Genomic DNA, 24649 nt, shown 5'->3' on the forward strand with positions numbered 1-24649 from the left:
AGGTCCCAGGTGTGCAGACCGCAAGACCGGATCTGGGGAGCTTCGCAGAGCGGGGCGTCCTGATGCGGCTGTGACGGCCCGGGAGACTGGAGGCTGCACTCAGCTGGTCTCCATTCCTGTCCTGCTGCTATTGATCCAGTGGATCCGCTGGTTCATATTTCTTAAGTTTTCAGTATAGGAGAAACATCCGAGATATGAAATTTTAATTATTATTTTATTTTTTGATGACAGTTTGCATTCAACACTGTTTTGTATAACTTTCAGGTGTACAGCACAGAAGATAGACATTCATACGCTTTACAAAGGGTTCCCTCTGATAATTCAAGTGCCCGCCTGCAAGGTTTAATTTGCTGTATTGGTTCCATGGAAAACAAGATTTAAGACAACTTAACTTTGCTCATTTCCTCTGAGTAGTGGTTCCATGCTTGGCTATTTACTTTATTCTGTGATTAGCTATTTAAGAAGTCTTGTTGTACCTACGGGTTCATTTCTATATTTTATTGAATGTGCCTAGACGATGAAAAACTGCATTTTTAAGTTGTCTTGATTATTAAGGGTTGATACTCTATAGCTGCTATTGGTTTTCTATTTGGAGGTAGAGTTGACATGAAGTATATTCAGGTTTATTCTTTTGTGATTTTAAATTTGATTATTTCTGCCAAGTCCATTCTTTTCTTGAGAATTGGTTTGTGGGGTTGATTTTCTAATTTGTGACCTGCTCATATTAAATCCCTCACATGGGGGTATTCTTACGCAGCCTATTTTTGGCCTACATCTGTTCTTCTTGGGACTGACCTTATACCACCTCCTACCTTCTTTGACAGGCTTCATTATCCCAAGCAAGACAAGGCGAGACAGCCACATGGGCCACCCTTAGGGTGAAAGACCTCAGCGACGGAGAGTGAGAAAGGAAACACCAGCTTGGACAAGTGACATGTTTTTGGCTAAGAAGTGTGGCTAGATTTGGCACAGGAACAAGTATCTGATCGTCTCTTCTCTTTGGGGCTTTCAAGGTTTTCAGAAACCTGGCTCTGTATCACATATCACCCCCCCTACCTCCCAAGACTTTTATCGTGACCAGTCTCTTAAATGCCCCGCACCCACACAATGTCAGCCCGCTGTGGCCCTGCTGGTGAATGTGGGGGAGTCGAGCCCTTCACTATAAACACCCTTTGGTGTTTTCCGTCCTCTTTGTGCTTTAGCTTCCCTCTCCATCTGAAATGTAGCCTTCTTGAAGAGAATAATTCTAATTCCTTCTTCGTGGGCTCAGCTGCTGGCTATAGTTTTAGGGACACTGAGTTTGATTTCAACTAGCACGAGTTCTAATGTGATGTTGTTAAAAATGTCCACATACGAAATGGCTGTAATTTTGATTTTTATGAAGAAGGTACTGTGTAGACAATGAATGGATATTTATAACATAACACTGTAGCTAGAGCATACCTGACAGCCTCATTTCTAGGTAAAATATTAAATTTCTTTAAAAGAATTTCAGCAATAGTTTAACTTGCAAAAGTAAGTTTATTGAAGCATAGAAACAATTAGAGCAAAGTTGTCATTTCAACTTTTTCAAGAGCATTCTTTTTTTTTTTTTTTTAAGATTTTATTTATTTCTAGAGAGAGGGGAAGGGAGGGAGAAAGAAAGGGAGAAGAACATTCCAGTAAGAAAAAAGGAGGCTGCAGAAGAAATTGGTTGGCATCTACTTCTGTACAGAAGCTGTTCCCTGAAGTTATCCAGAACGATGGCTAAATTTATGTGACGTCTTCGTTCACATTTCTTTTTCTCTGAAAGACACCGTTACTGATCTGGCAGTCGCTCAATTGACTTTCACCTCAGAAACATTGCTGACTTGAGATGAGACGACTTTGCCATCCACCACCTCCTCTATGATGGTCTTAGTCACTCTCGTCTTGCTCGGATCTGAAAATCATAGAACCACAACGTCAGTCTGGAAATGGTCTGGGGAAATACAGGTGCATTCACGAAGTTATGTTCTCTCTGGGTGAGGTTACATGAACAACAGCGTATACTTTTAATAGGACAAGCAAAACATGTTTTGACTTTTCAATTATAAAGTTAGGAACATTCAAAACATGCTTACCTCTTCCTTGGCTAGAACAGCTTTCAGGTCTTGAGTCACAAGACATGGAATCCCTGGATTCCGTGTTTCTGGACCCCATGCTTCTGGGTCCCGAGTTTCTAAAGTCAGATCCTCCAAATCCAGAACCACTGGAGGAAAAAAAAGAATTGCTTTCCTTTGCATTTGGCAAAGGCGGAAGACATCCCCCATGCAGAGGGCTCTCTGGGACGAGGGTAGATGTTATTTGGATGGACTGTCCAAGACCCTCTTTTTGGTTTCGTGACACACACGCGCCAGGGTACGCCCGCCTTTTGGCGCACTCGTCACTTTCCCTTACCCTCCCTCTCCGTCGAGCAGGCGGCGGTAGGTGTCGATCTCCAGCTCCAGGCGGGTCTTGATGTCCAGCAGTTGCTCGTATTCTGCATTCTGGCATTCGGTCTCGCCGCGGATCTGACAGATCTGCTCTTCCAAGCTGCTGATCTGCACCTGAATTTCTGACAGCTGAGCCATGTAGTTGGTCTCCGTGTCGGCCAGGGTCCCTTCCAGGGAGTTTTTCTAAGAGGTAGATAGATACATAGATAGATAAATCACGATGAAAGTAAGTCATTGGTGAGTTTTAAAAATTACAGAATTTTATAAGGTCCTGGGAGATGTATACTGTCACCAGGTTACAAGCTATATCGTTATACATCATCGTTTTCTTAATTTTTTGTTGGCATTATTTTTTTAAAACTAAATCTTTTTTAGAAATGGGGCATATTATCTTTACTTGGAATGTTTTCTGCTTTCTGTGACCACAATACAGTCTTTCTTAATACTGCTATTGTTATGTGCTAAGTGGAACATCTTGGCAAAGAGGGAACACCGAATCCCTTAACACCCCGATGGAGATTTCTCAAAGCTCCTGGCATATACCATGGCCAGTTGGGACTGAAGCTCAATTTCCAGGGCCTGCAGGGTCCGGTTCAGTTCTGTTATCTCACTCTTGGCGGAACTGGCCGCCCCAGCATCACTGGAGATCTGTGCTTGCAGCGAGGCACTCTACATAAAAACAAAGTGCAGTCACTGGGGGCTGATGGGATGAACAGGGGTGGCTTCTGCACGGCCGCAGGCTTAGCCGCTGCTCAGCGCTGATAATCTACCTGCTTGTGGAACTGCTCCTCAGCCTCCCGGCGGTTTTGCTCAGCCAGCTCCTCATACTGTGCCCGCATGGCATTCAGTAACTTGGTCAGGTCGGTTCCTGGGGCCGCATTCATTTCTACCGTCACGTCCCCTCCGGAGCTTCCTTGCATGTTCTCCATTTCCTAGCATGAGAGAGAGAGACAGAGAGAGAGAGAGAGAGAGAGAGAGAGAGAGAGAGATCAGAGTGATGAAGACAGAAAAGCAATGGACTTCCTGAAATGCATGGTTGAAACTAAGACACTGAAGGGGCAAAACCTCCCACCAAATTCAGATAATAATAATCTGCTCTTTGTTCTACTTTTTTTTCTGGTCACAGGAGTTGAAAATCCATCCAGATAGAATTTATTTTATTTTATTTTTATAGAATGGCCAAGGGGGAAAGGCAGGGAGGCCAGAGCTGTTTAATAATGAGGAGCGGGCACCTACCTCCTCGTGGTTCTTCTTCAGGAAGGCCAGCTCCTCCGTGAGGCTCTCCATCTGCACCTGCAGGTTGGAGCGAGTCAGGCTCAGCTCCTCCAGGACCTTCCGGAGGCCGCTGATGTCGGCCTCCACGGCCTGCCGGAGGTGCAGCTCGTTCTCATACCTGGAAGGGGCGGCAGAAAGACAGTGCAGCACACTTCACAGGGTACCTGCATGCTTACTTGTTCAAGAAAGAGTTTCTCCTCTGAGCTATCCGGTCCCCTTGTAAAGAAAAACATGAGCCTAGTGTTAATTCTAGTGATGGCTAATATTGTTTATGACAAAAATTTCATTCTTAATTTGTCTCTTTTTCTTAGTGGCGGGATGATGGTTTTTAAAGTTTACATTTGGGATGTTTGTGAATTTAGGTCTTAAACCCCTGTAAGATTTAAAAAAAAAATTAGAATAATTTAAGCAAACAGATTGAATTTTACTTTCCCTACAATATTTGTTTTCAAGTCTTCATTTTTCTTACTTCAGCCTGAAGTCATCAGCAGCCAGCCTGGCATTGTCGATCTGCAAGACGATCCCAGCGTTTTCAATGGAGGCAGTGATGATCTAGAAAAGGCAAACGTAATGAATGACTCACGCTTTTTACCTTGTGTCTGCATGCCCACCTGTCCAGGGAGATGCCCCTGTGTTATCTTTTAAAAGTGCATTGTTTTGCAAACTTGCTTAGTCATGGCACCTGTATCGATAGCCCTGGTGTATTTGGACTAGATCTTTCTGCAAAAAGGTGACCATTTGCACAGTACTGGACTCAGCATAGAACATTGTTTTATAGAACACAGCCCCTCTGCACACTTCCAGCTGCTTTGGGAGATGGTTATTCTATGAGCTCTTTCAGAAAATCGCGTGAAAAGTGAGCTTGGCTTCTTAGAAAGCCTTTAGAGGTACTTTTTGCATGTAACCGTGGCAAGAACACTTCAGATTCCACCATATTCTTATATAATATTTGCACCAGATTTTCTAGAAATAAAAATAGTTGTACAGATGATTTCAATCTAGCAAGACACTGAAGTATGTCAGCCTGCCAGAACTGATCAGGAAAAAGATGAAGCTGGTTTTGCCTCATCGCCACCACTCTCCATGTGAATTAGCCGTCTGCCACTGTATAAACTTTTATGTGGAAACAGTCGAACTTGAGGTGCAAACAGAAAATTAATGTGGTTGGATGTTGTATGCAGCACTGGCGTAGTTACCGGACACCAAGTCCCATTTTACGTACCCATAAGCAAATATGCTTTCAAGAAATTCCTTGAGTTACAACCTTCACTATAGTGTGTGTTCTGCATGAAAGCAAAAGAGACCACAGAAACTCAGCAGTGGAGAGTGTCTTACCTGATTTCTGAGATCTTCAATTATGGGATAGTATTTGCTGTAATCTCTTCCGGATCCCCCATCGCCAGACCCGCGCCCGTACTTGTCATACCACTCCTTGATTCTGTTCTCCAGATCGCTGTTGGCTTCCTCCAGGGCTCTGACTTTGTCAAGGTAATTGGCCAGGCGGTCATTGAGGTTCTGCATGGTTTGCTTTTCACTTCCAGAGAAAAGCCCTCCATCGCCAATACCACCACCCACACCACCACCAAAGCTGTAGAAGCCTCCACTAGCACCACCACCGAATCCAGGGCCCCCACCAAAGCCAGAACCCCTACCAATGCCAACGCCAGAGCCTGAAGCTCCTCCAAAACCACCCCCTACCGAGCAGCTACCAAAACCCCCTCCAAAGCCACCGCTCAATCCCCCACTCAGGCCACAGCTGCCGGCTCCTCCTCGGAAGCCAGGGGCAGAGCCACTCCCCAGCCCACATCTGCTTCCACCGCTGAAGCTGCCACCGCCAGCAGGCAGCCTGACCATGCAGCTGCCTCCAGCCCGGGAGGAAGAGACCCGAGATGAGCAAGACATGATGTTCCTGCAAACGTTTAGCTCGTCCAGGCGAACAGAAGGGTGACGGTGAAGAGCGTGTTTGCAGGTTGCCTTTTTGGCCCTTATATACACACTTTTAGGGTGTTCCTTTTCTGTGTCACTTCTTAATCCCTGTTACAGTGTTGCTAAACCACAATTGGATCATTTCTTTTTCCTGGACCCACTCTACTGGCTTGTTTTTTGAAGCTGGCTCAGAGCCTTGGGGCATTTACTATATCAAGAAAAAAAATAAGGTGGAGCAAAGCAAAAAAAATTTTTTTTCCCCAGAATTACAATTTTAATCTTTCAGTGGTTTCGATGCCTGATAATTCTTTTTTGAAGGAGTAATTCTATTAAATTTGCTTCATGATTTCCCAATGGCAGGGCACATCCCCAGATTAACAAGTGTCATTAAAATACTTAATATGATAAGGGAAATTTCCCACCGAACTTGTAACTTTAACTTGTAACTTGTAACTTGTCTACTGTTCTCTTGAAGTTGAAAGTAGCTTCGGGATCAGCATTAGTTTTTGATTTACTTGTCCTCCTTCTCTATGATTTTTTCAATCAGCCTATTTCTGAGGTTGTTGAAATTTGTGATTTTTAGATTGTCTTTTTTATATTTTGAGATCAAGTTAGATATCTTTAGTGTTAATAAAAAAACTTAAATAAATAATAGTCTTCCATGTATGTATTATTAGATCCCAGCAACACGTTTACTTGAGTAGAGAATGTCTAAGAAAGACTGGAAGGTTTTTAGGCAGATTGTTTTATCATCAGGAAGCACTGTGACTTGTGCCTGGCGGCAAAGATGATGATCTTTCTGATTGAATTTGAATCTGATATAATGATACCAGCTTCCCTCTTGAGACTCACACCTTATGAAACGAAGGTGAGGTTGATTTCGTCTTTGTTTCAAAGACTTCTGAAGAGTGGGACCTGCATCCTCCCCTGTTAACCAGCGTGGTGGAGCGTTTGCAGCTACAGAAATCTGGAGTTTCCCCAGTCTACCCTCCGCTCGTCTTTTCTCTTTTCTGTTTGGTTTAACAGATATTTAGAGAAGAGAACCGGTATCCACTTCTGGTAACTAATGTTATGATTGGGGTCATTAGGTAGGTACTGAAATCTAGAATCTTCCCCAGTTCACATTTTGCTTCCTGTTTTTCTGTCCCTTTGTACTTTAGAATTTTCCATTTGCCTCTGCTGGTAGTTTTTAGAAGTGTGCTGGTGTTTTTAAGACAAATACGGTATGATTCCACTTATATGAGGTACCTAGTGTAGTCAAATGCAGAGACAGAACAGAGAATGGAGGTTGCCAGGGCCTGGGGGAAGGGGTAGTGGGGGGTGGTTTCATGGGGACAGAGTTTCAGTTTTGTAAGATGAAAAGAATTCTGGAAATTGGCTGCACAGCAGGGTGAAGGTATCTTACATTCCTGAGCTGTACACTTAAAAATGGCTAAGATGGTCAATTTTATGTTATGGGTATTTTACCACAATTTTAAAAAGTCTCTTTTTATAAAAGTATAGGTGCTTTCAAAATTTTCAATATTTCTTGACCTTCCTGGCTTTACGCCCATGTAGTTCACTGCCTTTTGTTTGTTTAAAACTTTCTCCACACTTGGCAAAGTCTGTTAAACCATGTGCATCCAGGAGCATCCAATCCGCGGCTTGTGGGCTGCATGCGGCCCAACACAAAATCGTAGACTTACTTAAAACCTTTTTTTTTTGCTCATCAGTTTTTGTTAGTGTTTGTGAATGTAACCTGTGGTCCAGGATAATGCTTCTTCTTCCAGTGTGGCCCAGAGACACCAAAAGGTCAGACACCCCTGCATCCTTATATTTGATCATTTTTTTAATGCAGTGTTCTGCCTTCTTTTAATTTTTCCTTAGACTGCCTTTGATTTGGACACATTATTAAGTCGGTGGTAATTCCCTTTGATATGTAGCTCTTCAGGTTACTAGCTTTTATGCTCTATCTGTACTATTTTCGCAGCAGTGGTTATGTTACCAGTCTTATTCTTAGGGTGCCATCTCTCCAAGGGGTACAGGAGTCTTATAAACTTTAAATCGTTAAGCTGGGTGTGATTCTGATCACACCCTTCTCAGGTAGGTAAAAAATGCACCAACCATCATGGCCTGTCCGTCATCTTGCCTCACCCCTCCCCAGAGCCATGAAACCAAAGAAGATGAAATGCTAATGATTTAATGGAACATGAGAGCTGGAGTTGGGAGGGACCGTCACTGGGCTTTTCCTTCCGCTTAGCATTATGAAATGGAATCTTTCTACTTCCCTAAAGGCTGTCGTTTGGTTAAAAGAAAGTTCAAGAAAGGAAGAGCAGCTAAGTGAAAGAAATCTACTACAGTTTAGAAATTTCTGAGCCGAGGCAGAAGGAGCTTTATGGAACAAGACTGAGAAAAGACATTCGGCAGCGTTAGTGGCCTGTGACTTCTGCCTGGGGTTTGTGGAGTTTTTCTTCAGTGGCCATCATAGGGTAGCCCTTTTGTTTTGGCAGCTTTATCTACCTTGCGATGTGGGGTATCTGGACATTTGAGTCTCTGTTGAGGAAGCTTGTGATGACTGAGGTACTCTATCTCGTGTCTTATTTTTTAGTGTTCTTGTTGATATGATTTTATTGCATATAATAAAAATTGTTATACTTTTAATGCCGACATGTCTGTTCTTTGATTTTTAAAATTCAACTTCAAAATCAAGCTCTTTTGAGATGCTTCTCGGGTCCTCTATACTTCAGAGATAACCTCTAGGAAGGGCATTTATTGAGTAAATAAAACAGCCATTGCCACCTCGAATTCTTTGCCTAGTGAGTCACTGTATAAGTAAGTGTAGAGGTGACTCACAGGGCTTTCTTGTTAGTATTTCCTTAAATGCAGGTTCATGCTTTCTTTCTGTGCCTCTGTGCCCCTTTTCTTTGCAGTGGTGAATCTGCCATAAACAGACTAGTGCCAGTTCTGTGATTTGCAAACCGTCCAGAACAGCGATTTTCAACCCATGTGCCCCAAGAATTTTGGAAACATGTACGACTTGACTGTTTAATCAGGGGCACTGACCTCTTTTTCCCCTAGACTATGAAATAAAAAAAAAAAAAATGACAGCAGCCTCCACAACAATAGTGGTCCGGTGTGAATGAATCAAAATTATACTTATTTTTTGTCAGATTGGCAAGAAGTATATTTCTGGATCTGCTGCAGAATTTTAGTAATTAGTGTATGTGTGCCCTGAGATGAAAATGTTGAAGGTCGCTTGTCCAGCACATTGATGTTTAGTGGATGAAAGGATTTTAATCACACATACAAATACAATTCTGTTCTGTCCCGAAGTGTTAGAATTCTTTTGCATCTTTTTTTCTTCTTTATTGTGTTAGAATTCTTTAGTAAGCATTGGTCCTGATTATTCTGAGACATACCCACATTTAATACTCTCTTTTATTTGAAATAATGATTTGCCAACGTTCACAAGTTCGTTTTTGGCATTTCTTTCATCTGTTAAATGAAAGCTTCAAGAATCCGGTGAGGTTCCAGTGGAAAAAAATAATGTTCAGAAATTCCGGCTTTGGTGCCTGGCATCCAGGAGCTCTAAATGTGAAAATTCAAAAGAAACGGGCAGAACCTCACGTCCGGGCGCCCAACTCCAGGGCTGCCCTCAGTTACACGTTGTTTTGAATAGTTTTGTTATTAGCAGTTTATTTTTACCTACAGAGAATCATATAAACTATACTTCACTGTAGAATATGACTTCTGTAATAAGTGCAGAATTGTTCCCGGGGAGACCTGAGGTAGGGGGCTCCTCCTTGGTTATTGCCTCACTTGCAAGAGAAGAATTCAGATTAATATATTACATGTTTTTAGATTAGCAGTAAAATCAAATACTGGAAAAATATGGCAGTTTGTCCCTGAGTCATCTTTAGCATTGAGAAGAGAATGGACTTGGGAATTCTATCTTCTGTTCACTTTAAAGAATATTCTGTTACTTTTTATATAGAAGCATGAGATCAGAATAGTTAAGGGAAGTCACTGGGCGTAGAGTGCTTGTGGAGTGTTGGCAGAAGTTTTCGTGGCAGATGGTGTGGAAGAAGGAAGGGCTCCGGTCTGATGTGTGCACAGCCACTTTATAATATCGAACATGTTGTGGGTAGACCATCAATAGTCCTTGAATTAACAAACAACAGCACGACTTGCCTTCCTTCACGAACAACTTGGGTCACTGATTGCTTCGGTCCTTTATTAAGTGTTCTGTCTTCTAACCCTTTATTCTCCACCTTTTGGGTTCGTGGTTCTGTGTGTGTGTGTGTGTGTGTGTGTGTGTGTGTTGGAGGGGCTGTTGGTGAAAGGAGGTGTTGTTTGGGGAGGGGGCAGGGAAGGTCAGGCCAGGATCATCTGAGGACTTCCCTGCAGAGAATCATTGTTTAGATCAGTGGCCTGATGGTGGCCTCCGGGAGCCTCTCTAGCCTCAACTACCTGAAAGAAACAACAGAATTTGCAGCGATACGTGTCCTGAGAAGCCACTCGCAGTGCATTTGGCTCCATCCATAAATCGAGTTCAGTCCTGTGCTACTGCCAGACACCAAAGGAGCTACAAACTGTCTACAATACTAGAGCTGAGATGTGCCGATTCTGTGACTGTTTCTCTTCCTTCACTCTTTCCTCACCTTTTCTGTCTTCTTTCCCTGTCCCTCCCTTCCTTCTTTCTCTTTATAGCTTTCAACTAAGCATATCTGTTTGAAGGTTTCCTCTTCTCCCCCAGCATCTGCTCAGTCATGGCATTTTGCCAAATTTTGTTTTGGGAGAAAATGACTTTGCTTCACACTTGTTGAGGTTGAATGCTCTACTATCTCTTTAAAGAGCTCAATTTTTAACTGTTCCTGAAGCTCGTTTCATCAGTTTATGGAGAGTTAAGAGGATGGGCACATGACTTTGTGGGAGTTGAGGTCCTTCTGTCCTCCAGGGTGCAGAGTCACTACAGATTGAAGTAGCACAGAGTTTATTATTTTTGCTTGAAAGGGCCTTTGGACCTTCATTCATATTAAACAGACAATAACTTCCTATTCAGAGAACCTACAGACACATATAACCCAGATTGTAATGGGAGCTGTTTGCTCCCATTCTGTGCCCAGCCCTAAAGTTCTTATCTTCTGGAGTGAGGAGGGGAGATATGGCAGGCGGGTGGACAGGTAGGGTGGGGAGGAGTGGCTAGGGAAGGGGAGTTTGGAAAATGGGAGGCTGAGGATGAGTGGGGCCAATTGAACAAGCTGAGGATTCCTGCAACTGCAGCTTTCTTGAAAGTGGGCTCTTCCCAGAATCCTCTCTTGATTTTAGGCAGAGAAGACAGTGGCCAGCAGGTGGCGCCAAACTGCAGCTAGGACAGTTTGAGGTTGTGCAGCCCAAATCTGGAGTGGGTTGGCTGGCTCACTGCACAATTTTCCCTTGGTGTTGGAATGGACTTTTAGCATACTTTATTAAGGTTTAAAATGTTTTTTTGAAAATTTTGTTTTGCTTCTTAATGTATATTATTTTTTCTTTTTAAATATATTTTATTGATTATGCTATTACAGTTGTATCAATTTTTCCCTCTCTACCTGGCACCCCCCCAATTTTTCCAGCAATCCCCCCGCTTAGTTCATGTCCATGGGTCGTGCATGTAAGTTCTTTGGCTACTTCATTTCCTATATTGTTCTTAACATCCCCTGTCTATTCTGTACCTACTAACTTGTACTTCTTAATCCCTGCACTTGTCCCCCATTCTCCCCTTTACTCTCCCAACTGATGACCCTGCAAATGATCTCCGTATCTATGATTCTGTTCTCCTTGTTTGCTTGGTTTGTTTTTTAGATTCAATTGTTGATAGATGTGTCTTTTGCCATTTTATTGTTCATAGTTTTGATCTTCCTCTTTTTCTTAAATAAGTCCCTTAACATTTCGTATAATACTGGCTTGATGAACTCCTTTAGCTTTACCTTGTCTGGGAAGCACTTTATCTGCCCTTAAATTCTAAATGATAGCTTTGCTGGGTAGAGAAATCTAGGTTGTAGGTCCTTGCTTTTCATCACTTTGAATACTTATTGACAGTCCCTTCTAGCCTGCAAGGTCTCTTAAGGTCTTGGTCTCTTAAGGTCTCTGCAAGGTCTCCATAAGGTCTCTTTTGAGAAATCGGCTGACAGTCTTATGGGAATTCCTTTGTAGGTAACTGTCTCCTTTTCTCTCGATGCTTTTAAGATTCTCTCCTTATTTTTAATCTTGGCTAATGTAATTTTGATGTGCCTTGGTGGTTTCCTCCTTGGGTCCCCCTTCTTTGGGACTCTCTGAGCTTCCTGGACTTCCTGGAATTCTATTTCCTTTGCCAGATTGGGGAAGTTCTCCTTCATTATTTGTTCAAATAAGTTTTCAATTTCTTGCTCTTCCTCTTCTCCTTCAGGCACCCCTATAATTTGGATGTTGGAACATTTAAAGATGTCCTGGAGGTTCCTAATCCTCTCCTCATTTTTTTTGAATTCTTGTTTCTTCATTCTGTTCTGGTTGGATGTTTCTTTATTCCTTCTGGTCCACACCGTTGATTTGAGTCCCAGTTTCCTACCCATCACTGTTGGTTCCCTGTACATTTTCCTTTATTTCACTTAGCATAGCCTTCATTTTTTCATCTAATTTGTGACCATATTCAATCAATTCTGTGAGCATCCTGATTACCAGTGTTTTGAACTGTGCATCTGGTAGGTTGGCTATCTCTTCATCGCTTAGTTGTACTTTTTCTGGAGCTTTGATCTGTTCTTTCATTTGGGTCATTTTTTTTTTGTCTCAGCACACCTGTTACCTATAAGGGGTGGAGCCTTAGGTGTTCACCAGGGTGGGGCAACCCACATGGCTGCGTTGTGATGCTGTCTGTGGGGGAGGGATCCGAGAGGGAAGAGTGCTGCTTGCTCCACTCTCTGCCAGTTTTCAGTCACTTCCCCTGCTACTCTCAATCAAATTGGGTCCCTCTGGTGCTGATTCCCGGGTGGGTGGGTTTGTGTACATTCTAGGCCCCTGTGGGTCTCTTTGATGAACTTCCCTGTGAGGCTGGGAGTTTCTCCTGCTGCTGCCTCAAACCCCACAGGTGTTTCAGTCAGAGGTTTTGAGGCTTTATTTCCCTTCGCTGGAACTCTGGGTTGTGCAGTCTGTCTCGATCCCCAGTTGTTCCTCCTGGTTTATCTGCATGTGAATGTGGGACCACCCAGTCCGAAATCCACTGCCTAGCTGCAAGTCCTCTCTGCTGGCTGCCCATCTCTGCCCCTCCTACTGGTCTGGGTGAATGTTTCCTTATCTCCTTGGTTGTCGGACTTCCATACAGTTCGATTTTCTGTCAGTTCTGGTTGTTTTTTGTTTTTAAATTTGTTGTTGTCCTTCTTTTGGTTGTTCGAGGAGGCACAGTGTCTGCCTACACCTCCATCTTGGCTGGAAGTCTGGACCTTTATAGTATTTTCTTAATTCTTGTTCCCTGGAAAGAGACTATGAGATGGAGAGATGGGTGCAGAGGCTTATCAGGGAGTGTCTCTTGGGAGACATACCTGTAGGGAAGTGAGGAAGGCCAGACAGGGCAGTGGGAGAGGCCGACTGCTATGCTGTTTTAATGGAGGCTTCCGCTGATCCTTTGGGGGAGCTGTAGAGCTGGGCTGGCCCTTCAAGATTGTCCAATTTGAGGCAAAGGCGCTGAGTGTCTGCCAGTTACTGGCCCATGGGCATTCTGCTGGGAGGGGGATAATCTTGGGCAAGGCTGCTCCCTGCTGCCCAGGGCAATATCCAGTGAGGGGCATCGTTGTGAGCAGCCAGCAGCTGGATGCATCAGCCTTGTGCAGTGTCTGCTGTATCAATATTTGATCCGTGGAATCTGAAGGCATTCCTCATAATTATTTTTAAAACACTTGTTTCCTTATTTTCATTTGTGTTAGTGTTGTCTGTCCATGGAGAGAGTAGATTCCTAAGGGGCAGGTGTCATCTTCACATGTATGAATTTTGACACCATACGAAAGCTGGAAAGCTGCAGGCCTATTGGGTATTTGATAATCACATCATAATCATTTTTGGCATGGTTTGGGACAAATATAAAACAATGGCTTTTAAAAGTAGTGTAGAACTATGAGGTACCACTTAATGTCTACTGGGATTGCTGTAATAATAATATAAATATTTAAAATTATTTAAATAATAATAATAAAATATTGCTGTTAACAACAATAACAAATGTTGGCGAGGATGTAAAGAAGTCGGAACCCTCATACACTGCGGATGGGGATGTAAAATGGTGCGGTCGCTGTGGAAACAGTCTGGCAGCGTCTCAAAGGTTAAACACAGAGTTGATATATGGCCCAGCCATAGCGATTCCACTCCTCGGTAGGCACCACGGAGCAATGACAATATATGAAATGAGGCAAGTGAAAACACTTTCACACAAACACTTGGACGTGAACGCTCATAGCAGCATTAATCAGAATAGTGACGAAGTGTAAATAAACCAGATGTCCACTCGGCAAACGGGCCAGGGAATTGTAGTGTATGGCTGCAGTGGAATATGATTCCGCAATGAATGGAGCATTGGCACATGTTACAACATGGATGAATGTTGCAAACGTCACCCTAAGTGAGAGAAGCCAGGTACAGAAGACCACGGAGGATGCAAGTCCGCTGATGTGAAAGGGTTAGAATACGTGAGTTTATAGGACATGAAGTAGATCAGCAGTGGTCTAGGGCTTGAGGGGGCGGTTTGCGGGGGGAAATGGGGAGCAGACTGCTAATGGTTCAGAGGTTCCGAAGGGATGAAAACAGTCAAAATTGTGGCAATGGTCCAACAGCTCTGTGAAGGTATTAAGTAAGAATCATCAAACTGTACACTTTAAATGGGTGAATTACATAGTATGTGAATTGCATCTCGATAAAGCTGTTGTAAAAATAGTGTGTAACAAGAAAAGTACAAATAGCCGAAATAAGGCTTACACTTTAGGCATTCTCTCTAAAAAAACAGTGTGTAATAAAATAGCAAAGACTGACATACTTGATTTGCAACAGGTGGCAAGCCTATTGAGGTGGAATGATTAAAAAGGAAAACACGTTTTGCATTTTAAAGACGAAACCAAATCAAAGAAGACGAGAAACAGTTACAGCAGGAGTTGAAGCTCCCTGTCCTTGGGCTTGTTAGATTGTTACGCTTCTCAGATTCACCGTTTACTTCTTGGGGACAGAGCACAGGTGCCAGCATCTTACTGGCATTTGAATTTTACATCAGTAACATTGTTGCCTTGAGATGAGATCAGCTGGCCATTATCTGTCACTGTCCTGGTTCCTCTGCTTTTATTTGAATCTAAGAAATAGGGAGAATTTTAGAATTGTAGTTTTCTTACTGTAAAATTAAGGATAATTCCTGCCCTACCTAGTGCACAGAATCATAATAAGAATTTCATAAGTTATAAGTCTGTATTCAGACACAGGGCTAGATCTTTTTTTTTATTTGTACGGTATTGTTTATTTCATAAGACCACCTGGTGCTAAATTGGAAGATCAGCTTAATTTCATCTGATTCAGGTGCTTCATAGTCTTCACCATTTTTCTATGTATATCTGATGTTCTTGGTACTTTTTCTAAGAAATTTTACTTCTGAAGTTTTTATATATAATTGTTTATAAAAATATGTAGACCCTATCTGTATCTTTCACCCATTATTCACTTATGGTTCTATTATTTGTTATTAAATTTAGTATTATATTCAGTTTTTAATTCTAATTATTCTATCACTGTTTTCTATTATAATTCTATAATTATTTTTTATAATTTATAAAATATAAAAATTATATAATTATCTATTTATAATTCTATAATTTATCCTCTGTTATATCATATATTTTATTATTCTATATATACTTTACACTTGCTAATAAGTCAACTTTTATCAATTATTAATTAATCTTGCAAAAAACACTTTGCTATATCTTGGGAATAAAACTGAAAAGTCACATTCCCTGATCTTAAAGAACTTGTGTATAATTTTTGTTGTATTTTGTATGATCACAGCAAGTTTTCTCTTCTGTAATTTTCACAATGTTGAGATAGAGTCAGAAAAATAATGTATGTCTTTTTCTTACTGAAAAACAATATTGTCCCAATGGTTGACCCAGTTGCAGCCTCCTGGTTGCCGATGGCTGATTTATCATCTTCTCTTGCCCTAGTTAGAGACCCAGTTTCCTTGGAAGCGTGGTCCTAGCGGCTCACTTTGCCATCCCACTGCGTACTCCACACCACCTTCTGTCAGCCTTGCAGCCGATCCTGCTGCCCAGCAACAGAAACTCAGATTATCTCCGCAGGTTTGTGTAGCTGCCCTGCTGCTGTCGTCTGGACCCCATCTGCCACCTGCTTCCGAAGGCTTGTGCTGCCTCCAAAGGGCCCAACTGCCCAAGTTCCTTTCCACCATGAAGCTGTTGGGACCAACGGAGGAGATGCAGGAGAAGAGAACATCTCCGTCCCCGCTGTTGGACGCTCCAAGTCATTCTGGAGTGCTAATGTCACGCGCGGGGTGTCCGTTCTATACCACGTTCTATACAAGCACTTCTTGAGCGCTTGCTCTGTGACAGATACTGTGCTGGGAACCAGGGACAGTGTGTCGATAGAGGTACAGGATTTCAGCTGAGCTACATGGAGTTAAAATGGGCTATTGTGGAATTTTATAATTATTTAGAACACTTTGTAGGAAAATGTATTCAAGTTCCCAAAGGTCAGGATGGCGTGGTGCCTACAGGTGCCTGGAGCCGTACGTTTGCAATCTTAGCTCCCCCGTTATTACCTGGCTACTTCCCAGCTGTGTGACATTGAGAATGTTATTTAATGTTTTTGCGCCATGGTTTCCTCATCTGTAAAGTGAAGACACTAGTTCCCATTTCACAGGGTTATCATAGGATTGAACAAGTTATATTTCTAAAGGGACAGGAGCAATATTTGGCATAGGGCAAGTATGAAATATGTTAGTTCAATAGAAAAATTTTATAAAGAACTCTTGGAATACATCCACTCCCCTTTATCCAAATTGAAAGCAAAGAAATCTCACTTTTTATTTACTGCTGACTTTTCTTCTCCCGAGGCAAAATATTTAACATGCACATATGCACAAGACTGATGTGAAATCAGCATACCAAATCGTACATTGCCAAGGCACGTACGCAGATAGGAGAGAGTAATATTACTATCATATTATAGATCGCAGGTTCCCATGCACGGGTCTCACATGAAGATGAGCGACCTCAGCAGAGAACCCGCATCACAGACGGGGTGTGTCCAATATGTTAGCTTTTCTTGGAAAGATCACTAAATCTGGAATGATGTAAGTGATCACAAGGATATTCTCACCGTTCTGGAGGTCAGAAGTCTGAATCAGGTGTTTCCCTGCCTCTTCCAGCTTCGAAGGGCCACTGCATCCCTTGGGGGTAGCCCCTTTTCTGTCTTCAGAGGCAGCACATAGCATCTCGAATCTGCCTCTGGCTCTGTCCCCTGCACCCCCTTCTGAGCTGAAGACTGCTTTTGTTTTAATGACAAAGTGATGCAGTCCATAATCATTAAGTCCTTGCCTTTTAAAAAACAGTTCTGGGATTTTAATCACTAGGAGCAGTTACCTAAAAAATAGAAAGCCAAGTGTTGTAATGCATTATTTTTATTTTAAAATCCCAAGCCCACGACACTGTGCCCTGTAAGAAGGAGGTTGAGGACTCTGGGTTTCTCGGCTGACCCACCCATTTTTCGATGACTGGTAATGTGTGCTGTATTCTGTGCCCAAACCGAGTCTCTATTGATTTTGGTTTTCAAATCGGCATCTCATTTATTCCGTATCCTGGAAACTGGGGTTCCAGATGGTATGCTTTTCACGTGGGAAAAGCCCACTGTTGTAGAGACCAGACTTTACATCATCTAGGAGAGTTTATCACCATGGAAACCGACACTTCTAGGTTTCTAATCTGCGTCATGTCATTTTTCAAAAATTCGTTCTCCTGCTTCATCAGATTCAAGACTTTTTGCTCCTTTAAATAAGACATCCTTTTTTTGTTTAATCTCTTCTGCTGTTCGTGCTTGTGGCATTCCTACATCACTTGTGTCGTCTTTACCACACTCGTGCACATCGGTGTAATCCAATAATTACTGGAGTTGTGAGGGGCAGTCAGAAAATTTTACAAGGAAGGAAACTGAAGCTCAGAAGTTGTGCTTTTCTTTATCTAATACATCCCGTCGGTGCGAGAACCAGGGTTAGGCCCCGAGTCTCCTGACCCCCGACACTCATTTCACCACACGAGAGTAAGTTCACCGCCGACACACTCTCCTCACGGTTGTCACCCTCCCCGGGGGCCTCTGAGGGGCATCCCTGACAGCCCAGATCCCAGGCCCAAGGGCATCATGACTGAAGAGATGAAGTTGATGAATAAAAAGCATGGGTCTTCTACGTTTTAGGGTCCCTCACACATGGAGTTCAATGTTCCCCCTTAAATGCTGTCCCTGTGTAGCAGTTTAAAAATTATCATAGGATATTTCATTTTTTGTAATAATTTCTTTGGGAAAGAAAACCTCGCACACGCACGTGTGACACACTGTGTGGCAAGTTTAAAAAATTAAAGTTTTAATGATAGTATCATTGTTTACTGTGACTCCGCCACTTTGCTTTCAGATGCTTCAAGTTTGGTGAAAGTTATGAATAAGCAAATTTCCCATGAAATCTACCAACTTTCCTGTGATTCTCTAGCAAACACGCTGATTTCATTAACCTGGAAGCGTTCAGTTTCTGTTTTAGTGACTTTTTTTAATGAAGTGCATTTCATTTACTCTGTTCATTTAGCATTGATCAGGGGCATGAAAGTAAACATTTTAAATTTACATGAAAGAGAAGTTTACATCTAATAATTTCTATGTTTGTCCATGTTTCAAAAAACATTTTATATAAAATCACTTTTTGTGGGATAAGTGTCCAGGGATTGAGTGTTTTGAAATCCTCTCCAAACTCATAAGGGTTGTGTGTTGGGTGGGAAGACCACTCGATTGGCGGTTTGGAGCCTGACAGATGCTAATAATAATAAAAGGACTGTCAGACAGAACTCTGGACTTCACCATGAGCTACACTTGACTGTGGAGCCTGGGCATCTGAGGTGTGTGGAGGTCTCGAGCATGGAGTGCTCATCCACCCTCAGGGATCGTGTTCTAAGAGACAAGTGTGCAGAAGCAGAGCTCCCTCCCATCTTGGGGCCGAGCTGTGAGATCCCTTGCCCAGTGCAGGGCTAACTCAGGTTGATGCACAGACCCTACCAGGGGTGTCAAACTCACTTTCACCGGGGGCCACATCAGCCTTCAAAGGGCCGAATGTAATTTTAGGACTGTATAAATGTAACTACTCCTTAACTGTTAGGAGAGAGCTCAGTGCGGCCGCTGGGTAGAAACAAGGTGCCGGGCCAGATAAAACAAGCTGGAGGGCCGGATTCAGCCCGCAGGCCTTGTGTTTGCCACCTGTGCCCTACACATTACGAAGAAAGGTCTGGCCCTTGCCCAGCTCCTGGAGATCACCTGTAAGCCTTGGAACATCCTGCCTGATAAGAGTATAACCAGAAATATACAGGTATCGGGGTGCTATTAACATTTATACGCTAATTTACTTTTTTAACTCTTTGGAGACGCAGATACCGCGTGCCCACGGTGTGCTTCATGACTGCGCCGTATCAGTTTGGTCTCGAGATTGAGAAACAAGGGCGAGTGACATGTGTGCCCCAGGCTGGCGTGAGCGGCCCCCAGGAAAACCCCTGGGCACCAAGGTTTGCCTCCCTGGTTGGCAATGCTTGTGTGTCTTCACACACAATTTCTGGGATAAATACGTGCTATTTAGTATGATACCACTGGGAAAATACATTTGGAAGCTTATGCTTGGTGGCTTCTATACTCAGCCCCTATGTGCCTTTTGTCTTTGGTGATTTTGATCTGTCACTGTAGTAAACCATAGCCGTGAGCATAGCAGCTTTTTCTGAGTTTTGTGATTCCTTCTAGTAAACGACAGAACCTAAGGATGGCCTGGGGCCCCCAATCTGCCTCTGCAGACGACAACTTCCGAATTACGGTAGTACCATGCGACTTGAGAGCATAGTAAACAGCATCACATTGGAGTGGAGAAGCCTAGTGCCCAAGGCTCCGTGTGCAGTGTTATAGGTAGGGATTCAAGAATTATAAAAATTAAATCAGCATATAGATGTTAAGACTACCCTGATACCTGTCTACTTTTGGTTATATTTTAAAGTGACTCGAGCCTCTAGATAATTGAAAAATTATAGCCATGTCCTCTCAGCGTGTAAATAGACGCCTTTTTCCATCAAGCAGGTAGAAGACCCTGCTGAACCAAGGCAGTCCTGTTCCTCCTCCTTTTCTGGAAATCGTCCCGCTACTTCCTGCCTTACTCACTAGTTCAAGCATGTTAACCCCCCGAGAAGGAACGTCTTGGCTATGCTGGCACCGAGTCCCTGCAGGGCTGTGCATACTGGAGGGTGGGATTAGGAGCCACGCTCTCTGTTTTCTTCATAGATTTGCCATTTCGGCAACACGTTCATTGGAATTAGGTCATTTTCCTCCAGAGTGCTTTCTTGTTGGCCGATTTATTCAATTCATTACCTAAGGCTGATGGTAAAGTAGGGAAAATGATCACTCACCTTTGAAAGGATTGGTAAGATGGTATCTCTCATTCTGAGTGCTAGGGATGACTCTGGATCAGCCTCTTTATCCCTTGGGGCCTCGTGACCTGATGGGGAGACTTGGCCCGGACTTGATCATCTCTAAGGTCTCCCGCACCGTTCAAATTCTCTGATGTCATGATTTTAACTTTTATAATTTTTATTGAATTTATTGGGGTCACATTGGTTAACAAAACTGTACAAGTTTCAATTGTACAACTCGAATGTTTGCATTGTTATTTCTTCATCATACCAGCTACATTTACTGAGGGCTTAATATGAACCAGGCACTTTTCAAAGTACATAGATTGGATATTTAATCCTCACAATAGCTCCCTGGAGTAGGTATTATTATAATCTCCATTTTACAGATAAGGAAATGAGGTAAGAACAGTTGGATAACTTGCCCAAGAACACACAGCTAGAAAGAGGCAGACATTGTTTTGAATCCCGGCAGTTCAAGGCCCGATCCCCGAATCACTCTTCAGTGCTGCCTTCTCTCACAAATTAGGTTAGAGGATCGATTTTTCGTTGTTACTTTGATTCTTATTTTTTTAAAGGTTTATTTTTTATTCTCATTTGAGAGAGAGGGGAAGGTAGGGAGAGAGAAAAACATCAATGCGAGAGAGAAACATCCATCACTTGCCACGTACCCTGGCTGGGATCAAACCCGCAACCCAGGCACTTGCCCCACCCAGGAATCAAACCTGTGACATTTCGGTTTCTGGGGCAACACTCCAACCAGCGGAGCCACGCTGGCCAGGGCTGTTAGTTTGATGTTTAATGAGATGAGCCCGAGGCAGATGTCTAAGCCAGGGGGCCCTGACCTGCCAGCTGAGGCCAGGACCACTCAGCTCCAGTCTGGATTGTCACAGGGCTCCTGCACCGGTCACTTTCCCTGGTCACTTTCTGGCCTTGAAACTGACCAACCAGAATTGTGGAACATAGTTGTATATACCAGACCATTCCTAAGCCTATAAATGGTTCCTTAAGTCTTTTCTAAGGATGTGGATAAGGAAAAAAAAAAGGGAAATAGATAAAACCAGGTATGGCATTCAAAATATTTAACAACTGTATGGTATGGGCACCCATGAATCAGAACAAGCACCAGTTCCTGGCAAGTCTGGGGTGGGGTCCTGGAGGCCCCTGCTGTGCCTCTGCGTTTGGTGACTTTAGCTATGAGGTCACGGTGACAAGCCTGGGCCCAGAATCAGGGGCATTCATGGGGGCTCTGGGCAGCGGTGTTTTAGTGGCAGACACCAGCCTTGCGGTGGTCTTCCCTGAAGTCTTGCTGTAACTTTGTACAAACATTCTCTCTCACAAACTCAGCTTTGGGAGTGGAGTGTGGGCTGGGCACCCTAGTGCAGGACATGACCTTCCAAAGCCTTATAGGCAACCCTTTGTGATAAAAACTGTCAGCTGGGAGTGGGGAGGGGCGTGCATATCAGTATTTCTGGTGGGGCTGGCATGACGTGCTCATGCTCATCCCAGACGGAACACACGTTGAAGAGAGCCCGGGACCATTGCTTTATGGCGTTACCCAGACATATTGCCATTTTTTGCAGTATGGCCTTGTTATTATAGAGTGATTTCTTGTCATAATATCGGTTATGGGCAAAATTTTTGCCTAAATTATCTTAGAAAAACTATTGTATAATTGTTTCACCAAATCGATGATCTGATTCTCTTGCATTCATTTTCAGAGATGCCTTTTGGATATTTTATTATGCTAAGTAAGGTACAGGTTGGAGCAACCCAAGTTTATTTTGGCACTTAAAAGTTTCAATGACTAATTTTTAAAATTCCTTTTAGGCCTTAGGTGCAGCTTTGAATTGTTTCGGCATAAGCCTGAGTCCCGTCATTCGTTCGTTCAGTTCTGTGTCTTGTCCTGTGCTAGGTGCTGAGGGTTCAGAGAGGACAGAAATTGCCCCTGCTCTCAAGAGCTTACAGTTGGCCAAATCCCGAAATAGATGGGACGTAATAGGCACGACAGCACTGAGTGAGGCTGTGGACCTGGGTGCTGTGGAGTGGGTACTCTGGGAGGATTTCTCACAGAGAATAAGTCGGAGTCTTCGCCCTGGCTGGTGTGGCTCAGTGGATTGAGCGCTGGCCTGCAAACCAAAGGGATGACAGTTCAATTCCCAGTCAGGGCACAAAGGTTGTAGGCCAGGTCCCCAACTGGGGGTGTGTGAGAGGCAACTGATCTATGTATCTCTCGCATATTGATGTTTCTCTCTCTCTCTCTTTCTTTCTCCCTTCCTTCCCCTCTCTCTAAACCTTTAAAAAAAGAAAAGTAGGAGTCTTCAAGGCCAGGCCACACCTCCTCCATGTCTTGTGGAGGTTGCTCCAAGAGGCTCACTGCTTCCACTCCTACCTTCCTACATACAATCCATTCTCCACACAGCAACCAGAGTAATTTTCCTAGATTGATGGAACTCTCTGGTCTGAACCTCTCATGGCTTCCAAGCTTTGAATAAAGTCTAGCTCCCTCCATGGCCTCATTTGAACCTCCCTCCTCCCTGCCCGCTTTGCCCCAGCCCTACTGGCCATACTTCTGCTTCTGGAGCAAGCCAGCCTTCTTCCTGCCAGCCCTAGGGTCCTTGCACTAGCCATCCATGGAGCTTCTTATAAGTGGCTCCTTCTCATTCATTTGGGCCTCAGCTCAAATCTCATCCCCTTTGAAAAGTCTCCAATGACTGCCCATCTAAAGGAGCCACCTGACCCCTGTATTGATCATGCTTTTTATTTTCTATATTTTATGATGTTTTGATATCTTAAACAGCTTGCTGGCTCAGGGCTAGCCAGTTCTCAGAGGCAGCAAAGGCCCTGCTGGAAGCATGTCTCATATGCAAACCACCAAGTCCTGAGTCTATAGCCCCACTGTCTCATCTAACTCTCACACACCAAGCCCATATTTCCCCTGCCCTACCTCATCCCAGGGCAGCATACCAGACCACTAGAGAGCACTCTACAGCACAAAGCCCAAGGAAATTATTCAAATTAGCCACTTCTAAACTGTGTATTCTGCCTTGCCTTTCCTGCAGAATCCCTAGTAACAGCTTAGACCTTGCCTTTCCCTGGCTTCTTTCTGCTTCTTGACCAACACTGGTGTTCCCCACATGGCCCTGCGTGTTGTGGCATGCCCCCCCTCATTGGGAAACATAGGTAACAGGAACCTTCTTTCAGTGGCATTGGCCTTCCCATGCCATCACTCAGCTGTGCCTCTAAATTAATTCTACGCACGACTTCAATGCAACCCACAAACCACCACACTGTTTATTGTCTTCAAGGCACACAGCAGCATCCGCTGTTCCGTTTGTCACCTTGCCCACGCCCTCCTTACTGTGTGAGCCCTGTGAAAGCAGGAGCGGGATTTATCTGCATTCCCATAGATCCTCAGCCCCTAGCATTGTAGTGGGCACTTAATTAATACATTTTTGGCCAAATCAATGAGCAGTAGACACCAGTATTGCCGTTGGCCACATGAAGCTATCTGCATTCCTCTACAAAGGTAAGAAAAGAAGTGGGACTGAGTTGGAATTATTCCACACAAAAAGTATGAACGCACCAGTTACAAATGGTCAGTTAATGTGCGTGAGCACTCTCCAGGCGGCACATTGGTATGTGTTCTACAGGGACAAATCCGAGAGGTTTGCAGAGATGAGCTTAGGGTTATTGCAGACCACGTTCGACACTGTCTCCCTCCTTCCTCTTGCATTATTCCTATAACTGAATATAAATCCACCATTTGGGCAGTTTTATTGCCTAGGTCTGTGTGAATATACCTTTAAGTCTAAGAAAGGACACCTACATTTTATAAGATTTGGTTTCCTCCTAAAGTAAGAGCCTATCTGGTAAGACGTCCGTGTTAACACCTGGAAATCCTCAGGGTTGCTGTGAGTGAACTCTCCAGGGAGCCACGAATGAGCAGAGGCGCAGAAGGAAGAGGAGCCTTTCATTAGGGAGCGGTGTTGACCCACTGATTACCGTGGATGAACCGAGGCTCTGAAAATGTCCCCTGAGAGTTGTCTTCTTTATATGATATAACTATCATCAAATTTCAAAAATTAAGCTTTCAAAATTAAGTAGAATTACTCCTAACTAAAGAGTCTTACTACTGAGAGAATTCTTGATTATTGTTATTAAATAAATAGGAACAGTGGCACAGAACCCAAGTGGCATCACATCGAAAAGTATTTTCTGTCTGGCAGGGAATGTGTATTACGCTCACGTTTATTGAGAAAGCTGCGTTTCTGAGAACTCGTGAAATTTGTCTAAGATTGTGATGTTTTTGTTTCACATAATCTA

The 24649-nt window shown here is 43.4% G+C and overlaps 1 protein-coding gene across 1 annotated transcript; it reads right to left on the reverse strand.

The window, feature by feature from the left end:
• Nucleotides 1-1581: 1581 nt before the first annotated feature.
• Nucleotides 1582-5672, reverse strand: KRT24 (keratin 24). The gene is made up of 8 exons (XM_024573336.3): nucleotides 5064-5672; nucleotides 4198-4280; nucleotides 3690-3846; nucleotides 3224-3385; nucleotides 2997-3122; nucleotides 2419-2636; nucleotides 2103-2230; nucleotides 1582-1921 (listed from the first exon to the last, which is right to left on the reverse strand). The coding sequence occupies exons 1-8, from the start codon at nucleotides 5628-5630 to the stop codon at nucleotides 1818-1820; spliced, it is 1545 nt and encodes a 514-aa protein (XP_024429104.2). The 5' UTR covers nucleotides 5631-5672; the 3' UTR covers nucleotides 1582-1817.
• Nucleotides 5673-24649: the final 18977 nt, after the last annotated feature.

This window comes from Desmodus rotundus, chromosome 9 (assembly GCF_022682495.2).
Source record: "Desmodus rotundus isolate HL8 chromosome 9, HLdesRot8A.1, whole genome shotgun sequence".
In the NCBI taxonomy this organism is placed as follows: Eukaryota; Metazoa; Chordata; class Mammalia; order Chiroptera; family Phyllostomidae; genus Desmodus; species Desmodus rotundus.

Coding starts and splice junctions, on each gene's coding strand:
- KRT24 (XM_024573336.3), bottom strand. CDS start 5,630: ATGTCTTGCTCATCTCGGGTCTCTTCCTCCCGGGCTGGAGGCAGCTGC. Junction 3,123..3,223: donor AGGAGCAGTTCCACAAGCAG/GTAGATTATCAG, acceptor GTTTTTATGTAG/AGTGCCTCGCTGCAAGCACA. Junction 1,922..2,102: donor CTGTTCTAGCCAAGGAAGAG/GTAAGCATGTTT, acceptor TATGATTTTCAG/ATCCGAGCAAGACGAGAGTG.